Source organism: Alligator mississippiensis, chromosome 4 (assembly GCF_030867095.1).
Source record: "Alligator mississippiensis isolate rAllMis1 chromosome 4, rAllMis1, whole genome shotgun sequence".
Lineage (NCBI taxonomy): Eukaryota > Metazoa > Chordata > Crocodylia > Alligatoridae > Alligator > Alligator mississippiensis.
This window is the reverse complement of record NC_081827.1, coordinates 252,234,947-252,255,345: the sequence shown is the minus strand read 5'-3', so window position 1 is coordinate 252,255,345 and position 20,399 is coordinate 252,234,947. Positions and strand designations below refer to the sequence as shown.

Sequence of the window (20,399 nt, the reverse complement as noted above, 5' to 3'; positions counted from 1 at the left end):
AAAGAAGTGTGAACTGTTCTACTGCTTCTGCAAAATGTGTTAACTCCGAAGCCCAATCAGGCTATTTTAAATGTCAGCACTCTAAACTCTTCCATTTCTGAGCGTGTTACCAGAAACACCGAGCTAATCTGCCTATGCCATATCCCTAGAAGTGACAAAGGGGCAGATGGTTGTGTTCAAGGCTTGCTAGAAGAAGAATTAAGTCCCTCTCCAGATCTAAAGTCAATTCCTGTCCATGCCTACGAGCGGCAGACAGAGGATGAGCATGTCCACATTGTCTTGGGATATGCCCAGAAGTGCTGCTGTGCAAAAAGGCCTCACCCACTCACTCTCACTTCATGTGCACCGCGGCACCAAAACAGGACGTGTACCTGCTGGTAGAGTGGTGCTGGATGCATCCAGCATCACTCTCATGAGCAGGCCTGATGCTGAGCGCTAAAGAGTAGTGCTGGGTGCATGCTGTGTGCATACCAAAAGACAGCGACAGCACATTTCTTTGGCCCATACAGAGCAAAAAAGAGCAAAGAGTGTGAGTTTCACAACAGCACTCACTAGGACTATGTCTGACATGGCACAGGCATGCCCAGGATGGGGAGGGGAGTTCAGGATGAGTGGTTGCTCCTCAAGGGAACGATCCTCGATGCACAAGCAAAGTCCATCCTATCTCGGAGGAAAGGCAGCAAGAGGGCACAGTAGTCCCCCTGGCTCTCCAGGGAACTAGCGGAGCTCCTGCATCTAAAAAGACAGACCTACAAAGGATGGAGGATGGGATCCACATCCAAGGAGGAGTACTCTGCACTGGTCCAGACCTGCAGGGAGCGAACCAGGAAAGCCAAGGCTGCGACTGAACTCCAACTGGCCACTAGTATCAAGGACAATGAAAAGTCCTTTTTTAGATATGTGGGGAGCCGGGGGAAAAGCCAGGGCAATGTTGGACCCCTGCTAAACCAGATGGGACAACTGACACCCGACGCCCAGGAAAAAGCCAACTTGCTAAATGGGTACTTTACGTCGGTTTTTCACCGGTCCCATGGGACACCTCTCCTCACTGTGGGTCAGGGAGGCCCGGGTGACGGAGATCCCCTGCCCTCCATCGAAGCTGACCTCATGAAGGAACACCTTGACAGGCTGGATACCTTCAAGTCAGCCGGCCCTGATGGGTTACACCCCAGGGTACTCAAGGAGCTGGCGAGCATCATAGCCCAGCCCCTGGCACAGATCTTCGAGAGCTCCTGGCGCTCTGGTGAAGTGCCCGAAGACTGGAAGAAGGCCAATGTGGTGCCTATCTTCAAGAAAAGGAGGAAAGTAGATCCAGCAAACAACAGGTGCATCAGCCTGACCTCTATGCCAGGGAAGGTCTTGGAAAAGATTATGGAAGAGGCCATCCTTAACAGACTAGCTGAAGGCAATATTCTGAGGGATACCCAGCATGGGTTTGTTCTGGGTAGGTCTTGCTTGATCAATCTCATTTCCTTTTATGACCAGGTGACCTATCACCTGGACAAGGGGGAAGAGATCGACGTTGTAGATCCTGACTTTAAAAAAGCCTTTGATCTGGTATCTCATGCTCACCTCTTGGCTAAACTGGCTAATTGCGGCCTCGACCTCACCACGATCCGCTGGCTGGGAATTGGCTCTGTAGCAGGACCCAGAGGGTGGTGGTCAATGGGAGCCAATCGTCTTGGTGCACGGTCACCAGTGGGGTCCCTCAGGCTCTGTCCTAGGGCCTACACTATTTAACATCTTCAACAGTGATGTGGACATTGGTGTCAGAAGCGGGCTGGCCAAGTTTGCCGACACCAAACTCTGGGGTAAAGCATCCACACCTGAAAACAAGAGGGCGATCCAGGCAGATCTTGACAGGCTCAGGAAATGGGCGGACAAGACCCTGATGGTGTTTAACACCGAAAAATGCAAGGTTCTCCACTTTGGGAGGAAAAACCTGCAGCATCCTTATAGGCTCGGCAGTGCTACGCTGGCTAGCACTACAGATGAAAGGGACTTGGGGGTCATGATTGACCACAAGATGAACATGAGCCTTCAGTGTGATGCTGCGGCTAGTAAAGGATGCAATTTAATAAAGATAAATGTAAAAATAGGATGCAACTTAATAAAGATAAATGTAAGGTACTCCACCTGGGAAGGAGGAATGATCAGCACACCTATAGGTTAGGGAGTGTCCTTCTCAGCAGCTCGGAGGCAGAGAGGGATCTTGGAGTCATAATTGACTCCAAGATGAACATGAGCCGGCAGTGTAACGAGGCCATCAACAAGGCCAATCGTACCTTGTCGTGCATTAGCAGGTGCACGACTAATAGATCAAAGGAGGTGATGCTCCCCCTCTATGCGGCACTGGTCAGGCCGCAGTTGGAGTAGTGTGTCCAGTTTTGGGCGCCGCACTTCAAGAGGGACGCGGGGAATCTGGAGAGAGTCCAGAGGAGGCCACCCGCATGATTAGTGGCCTTCGTGATAGACCCTATGGGGGGAGGTTGAGAGAGCTGAATCTCTTCAGCCTTCACAAGAGACGGCTGAGGGGAGATCTTTTGGCCGCCTATAAATTTATTAGGGGAGGTCAACGGGGAATAGGGGACGCGCTGTTACTAGGGCACCCCAGGGAGTGACTAGGAATAAAGGGTGTAAACTAGTTGAGAGTGGATTTAGGTTAGATATTAGGAAGAAATGTTTCACAGTAAGGGTGGCCAGGATCTGGAATGGGCTTCCAAGAGAGGTGGTGCTATTATCTAGCTTGGTGGTCTTCAAGAGGAGGCTAGATAGTCACCTGGCTGGGGTCATCTGACCTCGGTCCTCTTTCCTGCCAGGGGCAGGGGGTCGGACACGATGATCCATTGTGGTCTCTTCCAACTCTACAATCTATGAATCTATGAATCTATAAAGCAAGCAAAATGCTGGCTTGCATCCATAGATGCTTCTCAAGCAAATCCTGAGACGTCATTCTCCCGTTGTACTCGGCCTTGGTGAGGCCACAGCGGGAGTACTGCGTCCAGTTTTGGGCTCCACAATTCAAGAAGGATGTGGAGAAGCTTGAGAGGGTGCAGAAGAGAGCCACGCGCATGATCAGAGGTCAGGAAAACAGACCCTACGATGACAGGCTGAGAGCCATGGGGCTGTTCAGCCTGGAAAAGCGCAGGCTCAGGGGTGATCTGGTGGCCACCTATAAGTTTATCAGGGGTGTTCACCAGGATCTGGGGTAATGTCTGTTCACCAGAGCGCCCCAAGGGATGACAAGATCGAACGGTCACAAACTCTGCCACGACCAATTCAGGCTGGACATAAGGAAGAACTTCTTCACTGTCCAAGCCCCCAAGGTTTGGGATAGACTGCTGCCAGAGGCAGTTCAAGCACCCACTTTGAATGCCTTCAAGACACACTTGGATGCTTATCTTGCTGGGATCCTATGATCCCTGCTGACTTCCTGCCCCTGGGGCAGGGGGCTGGACTCGATGATCCTCGGGGGTCCCTTCCAGCCCAAATGTCTATGAAATGTAGTGGGGGTGTTGACAAATTGCTATAATCTTTGATTGATCGAAAAATACGTAGTCAATTGACCAGGCCAATTGACCAGCTGGCCCACCCTAATTCAGAGAAGGACTAATGTTAGCTGCAAAGTTCAAGCCAGTGGTCACTGAGGACCAAAGGGTGAATTAATGTGTATTACACGCCACACAATTCAAGTCTTTTCATGTGATTCTGAGGAAGAGGAGAGAGGTGTGTAGAAACAGGAAAAGTTTTCACGCACAAGTGATCAGTTTGTCATCTCACCTGATACAATCTCTGAAAATGAGGATTTGGAATTTTGCTTGTTTTAAATGTGTCGAATGTCTCCCCGTCATCATCTTCATGGACCAAACTCATTGAATCAATCAGAGAGTCGACAGCAGACAACTGCTCACCTAAGCCAGGAATTAAACACAGAAAAAAATTGAACATGTGCAGATAGATGTGTGCCTTTGCAATAAGTCACCCACAAAGATTCACTTCAGAACGTGCATTAACAGAGGCATTAAATGCTGCAGAATTCACTGGGGGTTTGTATTCCCTGGGGACAGAAATAGGCTGATAATGAACATGGATAATGGACACAATAATGAAAATCCTACTTTGTTTAAGGACTACAATGTAAAGTTATAAAGCCTTTTTGTTTCAAGAAGCCCTCTGTTATTACTGCTTTTCTGCTTCCATTTTTCTTCTTTTTCAAGATGTTTTTATTTGCAACAGAAGGTTTATAGACCGCTTGGAAAATAAGGAGAACAGTTGGCTTGGAGGACTAAGCTGAGTAATGCAACTTTTAAAAGTTATGATTGTAAATAAACTCCGTTCACAATAGTCAATTATTGCTTTGGTAAGATGCAGTGTTGAATTTCTGCTCTCCAATTCCCCGTTCCAAGCAAGCAACCCCAAAGTGACTCACGAATAACCGCATGCTTTATATGCTGACTGGTAGAGCCCTATTCATTTTCTGAGTGAAGCACACAACAAAGAACAGGTCTGAGCAGGGAGCTGGACTAGATGACCTTGTGAGGTTCCCTCCAGCCCTACAATCCCAGGTGAAACAGAGTCCGTACTACACGGTACGCCCATTTACTCATGCCATGACAGACTGATTAGACAGCGCACCAAACATTACGCAGCCACATTTTCTTAGGAGCCTTTCCATCCTCCCCTCTGAATGTAAATACTTGCGTGTGTGCATGCTCCTTCAGCAGTACCACCAGCACACAACTTTAAATGCAGCCACTTACACACTGGAGACGTCACCAGTGTGTAAGTGTAGGTGGCTGCTGGACAACCTTGTGTGAAAGGAGCTGGTGATTCTTGGTCTAACTCATGCAGCACATGGATACATAACAGGAACCTCATCATAAATGGTAACTGTTTACAGCCTCAAAAGAGAAGGCAAAAACTGTATGGTTGTGGTGGAGTAGCACAGGGAGGTATATAGGTGATCTCTCATAACTGGCAATCATTTAATCTGGGCCCAGTTTTGTCCAACAGCATGGTGTTGAAAGGTCACAGGCAATCCTCCAAACCATTCAGTATGCAAGCCACCTCCAAAGTGTTGAATGGTCTTTACTTTGGGACATTACATGGCCACGATTCATGCAAAGGAAGGCTGCTTTGTTCAAACCAAAATGACCATGCACCGTTCATGGCTGCAGGGAAAAGGGAAACACTCCAAATATTTGGGAGCGTCCTGCAGACAGGGACGGGGCTGCAGGCAATCGGAGATGCAGCGAGGGACTAGCTCACCTGTAGGAGTGCACTTCTTGTTGTTTTTCAAGGAGGCAAACATGTACTGTCTCATGTCTTCCATATAAGGCAGCTGAACATACATAAGACACTAAAAAAAGAACAAAGCAAAAAGCAACTGAATCCAAAGTAAAAAAGGTAAAGTTTGTCCTATTGCAAAAGTCAGTACATGTGCAAGAAAATCTCATCTGTATCAACACTAAGTGGAAAAGTCACTGTATCATTATTATTTTCTAAAACATAAGGACATTAATAAGGTTTTGGTCATGCTGGCTATGTATTAAACCTCCGGGGTCACTGGGACCCTGATCCTACTGTTTTGGGATGGCTTGTTGCCCAGAGCTCAGTCCAGTTTCGCTTGAAATATCCCAGGCAACAGGATTACATCAACTGCCTATAAGGAACTATTTTATAGACTCCTGTGCCTCCCCATCAGCAAGTTGTTTTTAACATTTTTAGCCTAATTTTTCCTTTATTCCTATCCCTCCCCCAGCTCCTACCACCCTAAATAATCCCTTTCCATCCTTCATGTTTATACCCTTCAAAAACTTGAAGACTGTTATGTCCGCCCCCACCTTAGTCATTGCTTAGCCAAGCTATACATACTTAGCTCTTTGAATAGTTTCTCATAAGTTAGATCAGTGGAAACATATGCCGCAGAAGTTCTGCAACGTTGTGCAGCTTTTAGTCTCAGTGGGGACTTTATTTTTCTATTTAAAATGTGATTTTGTTGGACATAAACCGTTTGTTAAAAACAAAACACATTTTCTGCTCTTCTGGAATCAAAAGGAACCGTCCCCACGTGAAGCAATGCAGTATTGTTCCCCTGAATCTGCAGACAAGTGTAAACAGGGGCTGTGAGATGTGCACTGCTCCACTGAACAAAGTGGAATGTCAACTCCAAAACCAAATGACGACAAAATTAAATGTTAGCTTTTACACTGCAAACTACTTTCGCATAATAATCCCACTAGCATGCTTCCCTCCTTGTGGCTGGGTACTTTTGAAAAGCCATCTGATGGCTACCAGGCTCGAGTGCTGTACCATCATGTAGTCCATGGGTTTGGCAAGGAGTATAAGCCCGTGACGAGTCTGGGCACGGAGTGCAAGTTTTATAGGTAAAAAATAACTGTTTTCTTTCCCCTTCCTTTTTTCAAATTGCTCTGCTACGAACAAAACACAATCAAATGTTTGACAGAGGCTCTGAAGCCTGCAATCTCAATCAGGGGGCTGCCAACAGGCTCCAGGGAACAACCACCCTTCTTTGCCTTAAGCCAAGACAGCCAAGGTGTCTCCAGTCAGATCTCTGTTGTAACGGGCTCGTGGTTTGGAAAAGGACAAGAAGTACCGATTATGGGAAAATTCACAGATCCAGGGGGAGAGGGAAGAGGAGCAGGTGAAGGAGACAGATTTCAGGGAGGTGGGCAAGACACTTTTCTTGAAGGAACAGAATGAGTTGAAATGAAAATCATTTAAAAATCAGTACAATTAAAGGGCACATAGCTGAACATACCACTTGGTTTTTCCAAGTGTACTTTTAATAATCTGCATAATAATTCCACCCCTCCCCCCGATTTCCCCTAAATTCTGGGATTTGCGGGAGGGAGATCAGCAAAGGTTTCTTTCTGCTCTGGTTATCATTGTCTATCTAGCACCTAAATACCTTTGTCAGGATTGCTCAGAACTGCCAATTTCTTAATATCTTGTTGGTATTCAGGCTGTCCCCGGGCAGTGAACTTACCGTGCAGGGCCGCAACACCCTCGAGTTTACAGTGTAGCTGCTCCCATTCAGCACCATGGGCATGCTAATTGGTGCCATCACTCAGCAGCACTAATTAGCCCATCCACGGTGCCATGCAGGTGCCTACAGGGCTTGCAGTTTAGGACTCGGCTCTCATGAAGCAGCACAGAGCGCTTGCTGGTTCACTGTCAAGCATATTAAGTTTACTGCACAGACCTGGCCTTGGATGTCTAGAAAGGAGTGAACTACTCCCGAAATGGTGTCACGAGAGATTGACAGTAAGAGACTACTGCCTCCTTGCTCTGTGACTTGATGTCTCTTTGTGCACCACCCAAAAATGACTCTGGTTTCTTTCACCGCTGTATCAAACGTCTACATCATTTCTCCCAAATCATTAACTGAAATACATAAAGAACGGAGCTGCAGAGTCTCTGAAGACAGGTATTATATAAGAACCAAATATTACCTCATATGCATCCTTGATACATGGAAAAGCTACTCCAACCTGAGGATTCGATCTTCTATCATAAGCATAACGCACAATGGCAACCATGTCCAATTCCTCCAAAGCATGAACTAGGGCAGAAAACGCAACGGCTGCAGCCTGCAAAGACAGAGCTGTAAAGTCAGATAAGCCCTTGCTAAAGCACAGTCAAATACAGCTCCAAAATCCAACAGCGCTGGGGAAGACTAGGACATTTCCAATCTTAGTCAACCTTCTTGACTTGACCTCCTCCAGAAAGCAAAGCAATCAGTACAGCTCCAATCAAGTCATAAGGACAGATGCATCCCAAGCTGGTCTGGCCTTCAGCTCCTGTAAAAATCACCATTTCACATAAAAATGGAAAAGGCCTACAGGAAGTATAGGAGTAATAGGAAGGTAGGAAAAATGGGCCCTTCAGGGAATGTTTCACAGCTTTGGTTTTGAAGTTTATGCCCCCGTGTTGAGAACAGACCCAGATTTTATTTCGACCTGTAGCAGAGAAGGGGCAGAGGTATTTCAGCTTCCCTGTTCCCTTGACCCAGAGGAAGAACTATAAAATGCCCATTAAGAAAACCATGGGCTGCACACACAGAGCCAGAGGACTAGCTTGAACCCAGCTGGGGAGTTCTGGCTCCTTGTAGGAGCTCTCTCACATCCGAGCTGTTTTGTTCTCGACCCTGCGAGAGCAAAAAGTGTCACTGTTGGACTGGAGCCGTTCACGATGAGATGACTCACTCCTCGTCTATGGCTGCTCACATTGAGGGAACTTATTTGGAGGTTGGAGTCAGGTTAACAAGCCTGGTGTCCATTTAGATCATGCCCTACCCACAAGGAAAGCTGTATGTCAGACCTGGTTCAGGAGGGCTTTCCCCTATATAATTCCTGTACGTGATATCCTTGTTTATCGGGTGATGACCTAATCACGGTCCCAACATGCTCCCTCGACTTCAAGGCTTGATTACTGTAATTCTCTTTTCACTGAGCTGATCTACTCTTCACAGCTTGTTCAGGATACGGCAGCACGGCTGCTGACGGCTGTCTGCTGTCATGACCACACAGCGCCGGCTTTGCATTCTTTACACCGGGTGTCTCTTTCGCGATAGAGTCTGTTGAAATTAGCCTAGTTAGCCTGTAAAGGCCCTGATTATAATCAAGACCCCTTTCTAGAGCCCACACCTAGGGAATTTGGGGCAGTTACATGCTACCTGGCGTTTAGGGCTCCAACCGTGCACCTGAAGGCAGCGGGTGACTGAATTTAGCTGCAGCAGCGTGGAGCTTTCTTCTGCCCGTCCCCCACCCTCCTAAATCCAACATTTTAAAATACCACCCCCTTCCTCACTTTCTCACTTGTTTTCTGTTGCTTTGGTTTACTCATCTCAGGGTAATTTTGTTGAGATTAGGCTAATTTTAGTTAATACATTGCTTGTGACAGTTGTTCAACATACGAAAACTTGCAGAAAAGTGCATCAAAACAAAGTTATTTAAAACATTTCTATTTTGGGTTATGGGAAGGTATTTTGCTTTTTTTTCTTACAATCATTCACCCTTGAGGAATGCGTCTAACTGAATCTGCTTGTATTTTAATTCTACTAAATCTTACGTCAGCCTGCCACGTTTCATACTAAAAAAAAAAAAGTACAGCTTTCTAATCAATGAGATACAATAATCAAGAATCAGAGACTCATGCCCACACTTAGAAACACAGTAAATATATTCTACTTGCAGCCTTCTTAATTATAATTAGACAAAGTGATATTTTACAGGATTTTAAGTATGGATGAGACGCAGGCTATTCACTTTGGTTTCAATCCAGTTTCCACTGACATCAATGGGAGTTGGGACTTGTTTAAATGATGTTATGAAAAGTATGTTTATTGGTTGAGAAAAGACCTTTCAAGCTTTGAGGTCACCATCATTACCATTAACTTCAGCTTATAGTGAAACATAAAACATTCATCTCACCTCATCATCTTTTGCTGCAAAGACCTTTAGAACCTGGCTGCCCATATAGTGATGTCTCCGAATCTACCAATTCAAATTTCCAAAAGGGTTAGTTTAACCTAAAACAAATGCAGTTTTAATTGTAGTAAATAATACGTATAATAAGCAATACATAGATCAGGCCCATGAAAAGCTAAAACATTTAATTACTATGGCCCATAACTGTAAAACCTAAGCATCGTTTTGTTTCCACTTACCAATCTAGAGCATGACTCATAGTTTGCAACAGAGATCAGGGAGAACTACTTTCCTGTCTGATGATGATGATGATGAACTAACTTGTTTGGGCAGTACTGGACTAAGCTCAGAAGTCTGCATGGATGTCGCAGTGGTTTTCCAAGGGAGAGGTAACCTTCGCTGAGACCTAGTCTATATGCAATGTCTCTCTGGAATAGCAACATCAGTTGGACGTTCTTTTTAAAATCCACAGAAATCCTGGTACAGGTACAGCTATGCTGACAAGGAGTACACTGTTGGCTTTGTTCGTCATTCATGGAGATGGTGCAGCTATGATGGCATTGGCATACACTACATCTCCAAGAAAGAGATGCCAAAGTGACTATAGCATTGAAGGCCCTTCTGGTTCAGACAAATCCTGAGATAGAGACAGAGTTCAGCATTCATACCCTACACCATATTTCTTATCACATCTGAGCTCAAACTTGGATTGTCAAATATTTCAGTTATTTCTATACGTATGAATGAGAAAATTATAAATGAAATACTGGAACGTGTCTTTTTATGAAGACATCTACAGGTTATCTATATGTATTATTAATCTTCGTTAGAAACATCAGGAAAGGCTGAAGCCACTCTGGTACGACTGGTTCCCTACTTTTTGGTAAAATGATCTATTCCTACGACTGACTTGTAGACAACAAGGCTGCAGAACGGGGGTCTGGGGATAGATCTCCGGCCAGTGAAAAATGCCAAGACTCCATTTTTCCATTTTTAATATACTGTGAAATCAATAACAGTATATACTGGCTTTGGATCTGCCCTATGCACAGGACAGGACAGTGCTGGAGGCTTCTGAATCTGTGCTTATTCCTTATTCTTCATCGTTCGGAGCTCAAATACGACTATGTTGTGTGCAGTATAAGTACTACAGCTGCACCAATATCTCGGTCCATATCTTTCGGCATCGGCTTTTTTTGGCCAGGTGACATTTGGCCAGGTGACATTATCGGCAATCGGCTTTTTTTGGCCAGGGTAGCCAATAATGTCACCAATAAATGGTGTGTGTGTGTGTGTACAAATGCTGCATGCACGCGGCCAGGAATGAGGTGTGAAGAGCAGTGTGACGAGCAGTGTCTGGCAGGTAGGTCTGTGGGGAGGAAAGGGCAGGGGGAGTAAAAGGGACATAAGGGTGCAGATGGAGAGCCCCATGGTGAGGGAGGGAGTTGGGGCATGGCACGGAGCCATGGACGGCTCATCCAGGGGACACAGGGGATGCCACTCCCCGCCGCTGTACACAACCCCAAGGAAGGCATGGGGATATGTGCCCCCCGGACGTGTGCACGGGACGAGGATGAGCTGCCCGCTGTAGGCTTGGGGCCAGGGGCTGCACTAGCCTCTTCCCGGGGGGGGGCTGGGCCAGGGTTGAGCTCAGGGTGGGCGGGGGTAGGGCAGGGGGGGCAATGCTGGGAGGGGGGGACTACAGGGTAGGTTACAGCTGCCCCAAAATTCGCTGTAGCCCCCTGTAGCTGCCTCCCCCAGTACCGCCACTGCCCGCCCTGAGTGCAGCCCCAGCCCAGCCACCCCCACTGGGAAGATGCCAGCACAGCCCCTGGCCCAAAGCCCACAATGGGCAGCTCATCCTCACCCTGTGCACAGATCTGGGGGGGCACATGCCCCCAGTGCCTCCCTGGGGGTGCATGCAGTGGCAAGGAGCTCCCCTCCCTACCATCCCTGTGCCCCGCCGGATGAGCCGCCCAAGACTCTAACCCACGCCCCACCCTACCCCAGCAAGGCAGTGCCTGCCGCTGTCCCTGCCCCAGCACCATTTCCTCTCTCACCGTGGGAGCCTCAATCTGCACCCCCATACCTACCCCCCCATGAAAGACTTACCCACCAGACGCTGCTCTCCAAGCTACTGGGCTACATACTGACAATCAGATCGGTATCGGCCGATACGGTATCGGCCATCGGCATCAGCCAAAAAACTCTTTATCGGTGCACTCCTAATAAGTATCTGGATACGTGTGTCATGCCATTCCTTTATTTGCCTAATAATGCACCCTCAGTGTCTTCCCAAGTTAGATTTCTTCATCAACATGGTATTGCTTATTAATAAAAAAAAAAAATCAAAATTTTATATAATGTATGGCCTTATGATCTTCTTTCCTGAGGGATACAAGTAACTGAAAAAGCAGCTCCAGTATACTGAGAAAAATAACATGAGATAGTTTTATTCCCTCTTTAATTATGTATTTGGAACTGCTCCAGTTTCTCTGGTTAATAATAAATTATCTTTTCTCAAATGTTTTCTTTTTACAAACAATATAAAAATACATTTGAATAATGTTAGGAGGATAACTCTGAGCAGCAAATGTCAGGAAAAGTGCAAAATGTTGCATTTCCCAGTCTTTGCTTCTTGACATTTTATCTATACAATAAAGCTGTGTTATTCTACTAAGCTCAGTGCAATAAGCAACAGACTTATTTTACCCTGGGCATGTTGGTTTGACCAGTGCGCATGTTATCGTCATAAAACACGAGCTCCTGTGGCAGAAAAGTTGCCTTCTCTCCCTGTAAAGCACATAGTAGGAGTGGCCAAAAATACCACCATGGTGTTGTGCCCGTAACTATGCAAAAACAATTTTTTCTTAATTCTTTAAGGGATGTTGGTGTGTGTTAAAAGCCTTCCCGCTTTGAGCATGCATACCTTGCTTGAGCATCTATTATACTATCTAGGCAACGGTGAAAAACTGTGCCTTAGCACAAAGGTTGATCACAAAGAGAAAGATGACTCTCCTAACCTATTTTCCTCTCGTGGTTTCTTTTTATGAAGGTCAGACTTCTAGTGGAAATAAGAGATCTGCTCACAGGGCAGGAAAACGCATGCGTGGAGAGCTGTCTTACACTGGGTACTGAAGACATAAGTCAGATACAGGCTAATTTCATGTGGAAGTCAATTCAAAAAGTCTGAAAAACTCCCCTTACGCTGCTGCACAGAGACCCTGGACTCGGACACCCGTTGTACCCTTTGCTAAACCCAGCCCTTGTTTGGGGAACAGGTCCCAGCCCATTAAGGGCACTAAAAAAGAGGGCCAAAATCCTGAACTGCGTATCAGTTCTGAGCTCAATGTGTGTACTTTGTGAAGCACTCGTTGGTCTGTCACATCTCAAATCGATCACTGCGATTTACCAGCTGGGTGCCCTCATGATCAGACCACATTACAGTAATCCAATCAAGAAGCGATTAAGGCACAGGCTATTTTAGTAGGCCCTCAGCAGACAGGAAACAGCAAAATCTACTGGTTAATATAGCTGTTTTGCTCCACTGCTGTCACATGTCTAGCAGCATCCAGAGGCAGTGCACCACCTGCACAATGCAGGGACAAATGCCCTCAGCCAAGGGATGGCTACAACCTCTGTCAGCTCCTCCATGCATTTCCCTCTGCCCAGCAGCAACACTTCTGGCTTTCCTGATGATAGTGATAGATAATCCTGCTACTTTTTGTTCAGGTCCCTATTTTCTCCAGGCACTGGCACATCTGGGAAGCTCAATGAGGTGGGGAGGAAGAGTTGGCTGCCTTCAGCATGCCGGGGACACCGTAGATCAGTATCACGATTTCCCCTAAGGGCCTCGACGATGGATTGTGAAGAAGAGGAGTGAACTAACTGGGCCCTGCAGGCCTGAAGGGGATGAGCAGATGCCCACAGCCACCCTCTGCTGCATCCTGGAAAAAGACGAGCGCGCTAGCTTAAAATCTCCAGGCGAACTGAACAGCTCGCTCATGTCTGCACATTTTTTTCCTCATATAGTTCACTTTCAAAAAGGGCCACGAGACATCTCTTCACCCAGGCCTTCCCCAACAATCATATCCTGGTATCCTGGCCAAGGTGTAGATAGGAAAAAAACAACCGGTGTTTGGTTTCTCTTGGTGACTTACTAGATCTCTCATCTTAAGCCTCATACAGCTTCTAAATACCATGGTAACAGGTGCCAAAAAGGCCACTTCCCATAGAACAACAATGGTTACAGCAGATAGACAGCAGATTTTTATGAATGTATGTACCGCCTTTAACAAGAGAGCTGCCATTTGCCCTCCACGTCCTACTCTGGATCCTAATTCTGAGAACTGATCATTATGTTTAAATGCTGATATTTTACCCAGGACGAGAGGAAAACTAGCTCACAAAATAAAACCGTATGGGCTTTGCAATTAAGACAATTAGTTTCCTGGAGGTTTTAAATACTGACAGGTTTTTCTTGTATTAGCAGTGGAGGGTGAAATGAGTTCAGATCTGCGTGTGTCCGGAGAGCACTGTGCAGGGAGCTTTGCAGGGACTGGGGAAGATGGACTCTACCTTCTCCCCCCTAGTGAAGGATGGGGAAGCAGGGAAGCCGCTACTTCAGCCGCTGGGTTAAAATTAGGAGTCTAACGTCTGTGCAACCCCTGGGGGCATCCCCAGGAGTGCGCGTGTGTTTCCCCGGCACAAATATGTGCCACTGCTAGTTGCCCTCAGGGAATGCCCCTGCATGCACGCTCTGGTATGTGGCAAACTGCCCCAGGTGGGGTAGGGAAGGCTGGGGCCAGTACCTCGGGTCCTGGGGGCTTCCCAGGGCTGCAGCAGCAGTGATCCAGGCTGCTACATGTGCCGTCCCACTTTTTTTCTCTGCACTTTTTTTAGATACCAGGATTTTGCAGTATCTAATTTTGCCTCCACACTACAAATATGCAGCACGGAGAACCTATTCACGCATGCCCTCCACATTTTGCAGCACCTCAAAAGCCTCTGAGGTGCCACAAAGTGCATGTTCCTGCTCGTGGGGACGTGGTCCCTGAGCAAAAATGATATGCAACAAATGGGTCCCTACAACCATGGGCCTGGTAGCCATGCCCACAAACTCTGCCCTTTAAAATGACGTATGCAGTGCCCAGCTCTACAGGACACAGCAAACAAAGTAAATCTGCATACCTATCCCTCACTGCAGCTGCCCTCCAAAGGGCACCCATTCACCGGTGGCACCTTTGTCCCTTAGTGAATTTGACTTGAAGTCAATACTTGACAGGTATCCAGAAACAAAAAGGGGAAGATACTTAATACCGCACCAGAGACGATCTGCTGAATCCCAAAACAGAAAAACACTTTGCTTCAGTTTTGTATTTCATTTGCTCTTCATCCACTTTAGAGAAAGGAACTATATCACTCCCATAGCGGAACCCTGGAGAACAAGAGAAGAGCATCTGGTAAGCATATGGGCCTACATTTCTTACACTGCAATTAGCTCTCTGCATATTTTAACAATGCATGCACGCCCCACAGCTATACTCTGTACACCGCACTCGGAAATTTACATCAAATTACTTTTTCCTGTTAACAAAAAAATCACACACCCCATAGACACATTTTGCAGATCATAAACAGCAGTTACGCTCCTTGTGCACTGCTTTGCATAATGTAGTTACCTTTGCAGATACCAGGATAGCAAAAAAAGGAAAGTGAACACCCTGCCCAGTGAGTTATACTCAAAAAACAGGACTCAGGGAGCAGGCTGCAAGCGCGCCTTGCAAACAGAGTAGGAAGCAAGCAACACAAATCAAGAGGAGATTAATCACAAGAAGGAATCCACAAGTGATCCAGGAAACAAACTGCCATAAAGATAGATGCCACATGAAAAACCCAAGTTCTTCTACACAGAGACCAATCCATTGATGCAGGACCGTGGTGCTCGACCCACACAGTCCTGTGGGATGGATGAGTAGTGCAGGTGCAACGAGTGGTCTGCAGCCGGATCCAGGTGCAATCCAGCACGACCCCACAGGCTGGACCTGGCCATGATGTGACCCTGAACACCGATCCTGCATGCTGCATCCAGCCGTGGAGCGAGCACGCACTGGCAGGATTTGGCACATGGAAACACGGGGCTCCTCAAGGGCCTGGAAATTGGGTGGCAGGGGAGTGGTGGCAGCATTAAGTGCTGGGGCTCTGGGATAAATTATTAACACTGCTCTCGCTCCCCCACTGTCAAATTTCTGGACCCAGGGGGAGACCCCTGTGCAAGATGACAGAGCTTTGCAGGCGGCTGCAGGTTGAGCACCACTGATCTAGTGAATATTTCTGTATATGCCTCCTTTGCTCTCTGTTAGTAGGAGTATTTGCACGAGATCAGAAAGTTTGTTTCCCAGGTGTATCACCTGCTCTCAATGCTTATTCTGCGCCTGACGCTATAATGTTCTGCCTAGAACATCACAGTTGGGGCGGTGTAGCTGACTTTGCTGCCAGAAACTGGAGATGATGTCTTCAAGCGGGGTGTACAAGCAGGAGCAGAGGAATGAGGCAGAATGAAAGTCTTCTTTGCAGACAAGTTCTCCAAACAGAATACTCCTCAAAAATGTCTGAGAGCAATCAGCAGCTCTTTCACGGGATCTGAATGCCAGGGCATCCAATGAAGATCTCTGGTCCCACTGGCTCACTTTGATGATCTGTTCAGGTCCTTTCTGACCCTACCAACTATGAAACTATGATATCAAAATCAAATATAAATTGCAAATGTTTAATACTACTTGTGCCTGGAGAAAGTACCCGATGGGCATTCACAGACTCGGGTGATCAGGACTTTGGCAAAGGGAGAACAAAAGTACTTTAGGAAGAAGGCAGGCATCTCTGTGCTGAGGAGAGGGATGAGAGTTTCATCCCATTACATTATGGTTCGTTGCTGCGAACGCTGTCGATTCCTAGCCTCCTTCTAAGAAGCATATTGAGGTGAACCACGGGATAGCAGCTTGCTAGGTGCAACCCCACTGTTACATAGGAGATTAGATGAGACCAGTGGCTATTTCACCCTGCAGAGCCATGAGATCCTTTTAAGGGTGCCTGAGGCATGCAACACAATGTTAACACCCACATGTGAGTCACAAGATAAATTCAGAGATTTCAAGTGGACTCCTCCATGTCAAAACCATTCTGCTCTGTTGGGCCTTTCTGAGTTCTCTGCAACATCCATTTTTTGTAGTAAAAAAAAAAAAAGAGAGAGAAAAGTTTTTGAAATGGGGTGCCACTGAATTCAGAAAAATTATGGGTAAGTGCCTTAAGTCTGAAAAGGTTGAGGATCACTGGACTAGAGAATCAGCGCAATCTATTCTGTCTTTAAAATGATGAACCAACCCCCCCAAATACACCACTTAAGTAGGAAGTGAGTCGGAATCCATGTAAAACACCATCTAAATAAAAGCACTATCAAAGGCAAATTTATCTCCTCTCTGCTAAATATATGTGAACAGATTCGTAATATTGAAGGCCCAATCATGCTCTCACTGAAGTCACAAAAATTACACATTCATCTGAGACACATATAGGCACATAAAAGGAACCAGAAAACTTCTCCGAATTTTCTGGATTTAGGGTGATGAATTAGTACAAATTCAATTTATCTGATGAATTCAAAGAGAACCCTACCTAGCAAATCTACTCGATAAGAAAAAACATTTGTAAAAGTTATGAAAGCTACAGAAAGGAACACTGAATTAATATTACTTATTAACTTTCTCCTAACGACATTACTTTTGCTTACAAAGACAAAAATCAATGCACACATGAACCTACTGTCTGAACAGTCTTACCTGCTATCGATTGCCAAGGTTGAAAAAGATTCAAGTGATATTTTGCTCTTTTTTTCAGTCTAGTTTCTGCATTTGACAGTACTTTCTATATATTCATTTATATTGTGTCCCTTGTATAGTTAATCAATTTACACATCTGTCTGAGTCTTTCAAACCCAAACAAGGGGAATAAAACATTTTAAGGAAACAGCAAAATGTGACTGTACAACCCAAAACATTGACAGAGAAACTCAGAGGCCTGAAACAATTTCAATTCAATTGTTTTAAAAAACGGACAGTATTTTAAATCCCTTTATTAATATAAGGAATTATCACTAGTGAAGGAGAAACCGAATGTTGCAAAATAAGAATCTATTCACTTTGAACATTTTGCTATCTACCACTTTAAAGAAAATCTCCTTCGAGTCTAAATCTTAAAGCTAATTCCAAGCGCTCTCGTGGTAGGAAGCACACGCGACAGGTTGTCTCCTGGACGCCAACCCTTCCTTTCACGGTCACAGTGACTGCCTCCTCTCCCATTGCTAATGCACATTATCATTAGCATTTGATAGACTTTAGCTGTATTTTGATCTGGTTTCACAGATGGAAACAAAACGGAGAGGCAGCCTGAGCACCACACGTAAGCAAGGTCGGCACAGACCACAGATTGGGCTGCCTTTTAGTTCTTACCCAGCATCATTATTTCTGCTAGTGTCATGAACGGGTGTTTTCCACACCTGCGTGGCATAGTCGTGCACAAGAGTTTACAGCCTGGGGCCAAAGTTAGACTCCTGCATCCTAAATTAATATTTAGCCACCTAAGGATGAGATTTTCAAAAGCATGGAGATGTCTTTGGAACTGAGTGCTAACATTTTGGCTTAAACACCTTCAGAATATAAATACAGAAGCAGTCCTACCTTGAATAATGTCTTCTTTCTGAATTTCTGTTTCATCATCATCATTCAAACAGTAAACTGTTTCTTTTTTAATATCATCTCTTTTCAGGGTCTTGGCATCCACAACTGTCCAGGATTTTTTCACCTTTTCCTCTGTGATCTTTGTGCCCATTTTAAAAAGAAGAAAGAACATTTCAATCCATTTGGGACTGAGCCCTGACCTCAACATGAGAACCAGATCCTAGGACCTTTTCCCTGAACCAAGCACTGGGTGAGTCTTACCAGTAAAATAATCCTGAACACCTGAAACAACCAACTGTGCCGTGGCCAAACGACTGTGGGAATTTCTACTGCTTCAGCTGCTCTTGAAGGTGGTGGGACAAACAATGAACCTGAAGTCATCCGTTCATCCGCAAATTAAACTTTATTTAAGTACTCCCATTTTGCCCTGGCACTCAGGCAATGGGATGCCCACAAGTTAAAAGAAGGATGTGTTTCAAGCCGAGGCAGCCTACCTTCCCGGGCGCTGGTACCCCACCTGCTATATTAATTGAGAGCAGCAGAAAATGGCCCATTCTATTATGTGTCTCCGAAAAGGCAGAAACAAGATGCAAATGATATGACGAGACCCATAAAGGACAGGAGTAAATGCTTTGTACTAAGCAAGTTTTGCTGGCTAACCAGACAACCCCCATAACTCCCTGCCTTGTAAATAATAGATAGGCAATGATATATCTCAGCGATGGCACGGAGGACAGAGTGGGAGTTGGCCGTGTTAGTCTAAAGCAGGGGTAGGCAAAATACGGCCTGCCAGGCCATTCTATCCAGCCGGTCAGGCCCCTAAAAAATTTAGAAAATTAATATATATCTGCCCCTGGCTGCCTGTCCTGCGGCCCTCGATGGCTTGCCAAAACTCAGTAAAAGGCCCTCTGCCCTAAATAACTGCTTGCCCCGGTCTAAAGTCAGAGAGAAGGTAGGGCAGACTGGGACCAGACAGCAATGGCTCTCAAGTTTGTTAGACTCAAGACCCCCCAAACCAATAAAAAAAAAACACGGCCAAGTTTCACCAAATGAAAAAAGGGGGAAAATACTCAAATAGTCTTTTAAGTTACAATAACCATACATGTGACTGGCAACAACAGGTAAAACAGGCATATTCAGAAGCATGCTTTCAAGTCAATGATACTATTATTACTTCCTCCCGCCTCTCAAAAACATACTTCCTCCCCCACAATACCAAGGATTTAGGAAAACATTCAGCTTCATTAATTTCTGAGCATTTTGCTGACAGCAAACTGGAAAGGTCCATGTGAGCACGGCGTGCTAAATCGGGCTCATAAACTTTAATACAATTAAGCGTCATATTGTGGGTAGGAATTACTTTCTTTTTTTTGTACATCGTTAACTTTAGCACTTTAACATATGTGTATAATATGGTGAAGTTATAGTTGCTGTGGGAACCGTAACTTTACATTTACTGACTTTTCCACATGCAAAATATGCCCCATAGTGTTTTCTTAATGTAGCTTTATCTATTGAATTTCCTCAGCTTGCATTAAAAAATGTAAGTGCATCTGACTGTATTACTGCCAAGGTACGCTTAAATATGTGATTTGAGTAACTTACTGATTTGTAGGCCACAATCCTTATGGACAGATTAGAACCTATAGTGAGCTGGCAGGGCCAAGCCATAGGTCTTCTTTCAATTTTCTTAAACATTGAAAGACGCTCCAGGCTGTCTCTAAATTAAAGAATCAAGAAAACAGAGATGAACTCTTTGATGAACTGCAGTAAAACATTGCTGAAGATGGAGTCTCTCCAGGGAGGTGATGAAGCCCAACTGTTTTGGTCTCAGTTTCTCAGCGCGCTAGAAAAAAAATGATATACAATAATCCAGCTACTAACCTCAATAGAAAAGGTGCAGAAAATGGAGGAGATGTGACCTAATAGGTCTTTTCCATTTCAAATTTCTATGATCCTAGGACATTAGGCTTAAAGATGGAGCTTGTGGGGAGCGAGAAATTACATGGCCACTTATGAAGCATTTTGCAATGAGCTACATTTATCCAATTAAGTCACTTAGCTAGCTGAACAGCCCGAATGCGAAAAGGCACCTCTCGGCGGTGAGAGGCTTTTCTGGACTGGAGGTGGAAAAATAGATTCCTGCTTCAATTAGCATTATTTTGTTTGTTTGGTAATTAACACTCTTCACATTTTTAATTAGGTACTAATGAAC

The 20,399-nt window shown here is 45.5% G+C and overlaps 1 protein-coding gene across 1 annotated transcript in view; it reads right to left on the bottom strand.

The window, feature by feature from the left end:
- The window catches only part of XRCC5 (X-ray repair cross complementing 5), a 71,553-nt gene that overhangs the window by 35,717 nt on the left and 15,437 nt on the right, over positions 1 to 20,399 (bottom strand). The window contains exons 7-13 of the mRNA XM_014602456.3: positions 19,790 to 19,904; positions 18,185 to 18,323; positions 14,777 to 14,889; positions 9,456 to 9,518; positions 7,476 to 7,613; positions 5,269 to 5,359; positions 3,781 to 3,911 (exon numbers count right to left, since the gene is read on the bottom strand). Of these exons, the coding sequence (XP_014457942.1) occupies positions 3,781 to 3,911; positions 5,269 to 5,359; positions 7,476 to 7,613; positions 9,456 to 9,518; positions 14,777 to 14,889; positions 18,185 to 18,323; positions 19,790 to 19,904 (790 nt within the window). The remainder of the gene's footprint in view (positions 1 to 3,780; positions 3,912 to 5,268; positions 5,360 to 7,475; positions 7,614 to 9,455; positions 9,519 to 14,776; positions 14,890 to 18,184; positions 18,324 to 19,789; positions 19,905 to 20,399) is intronic.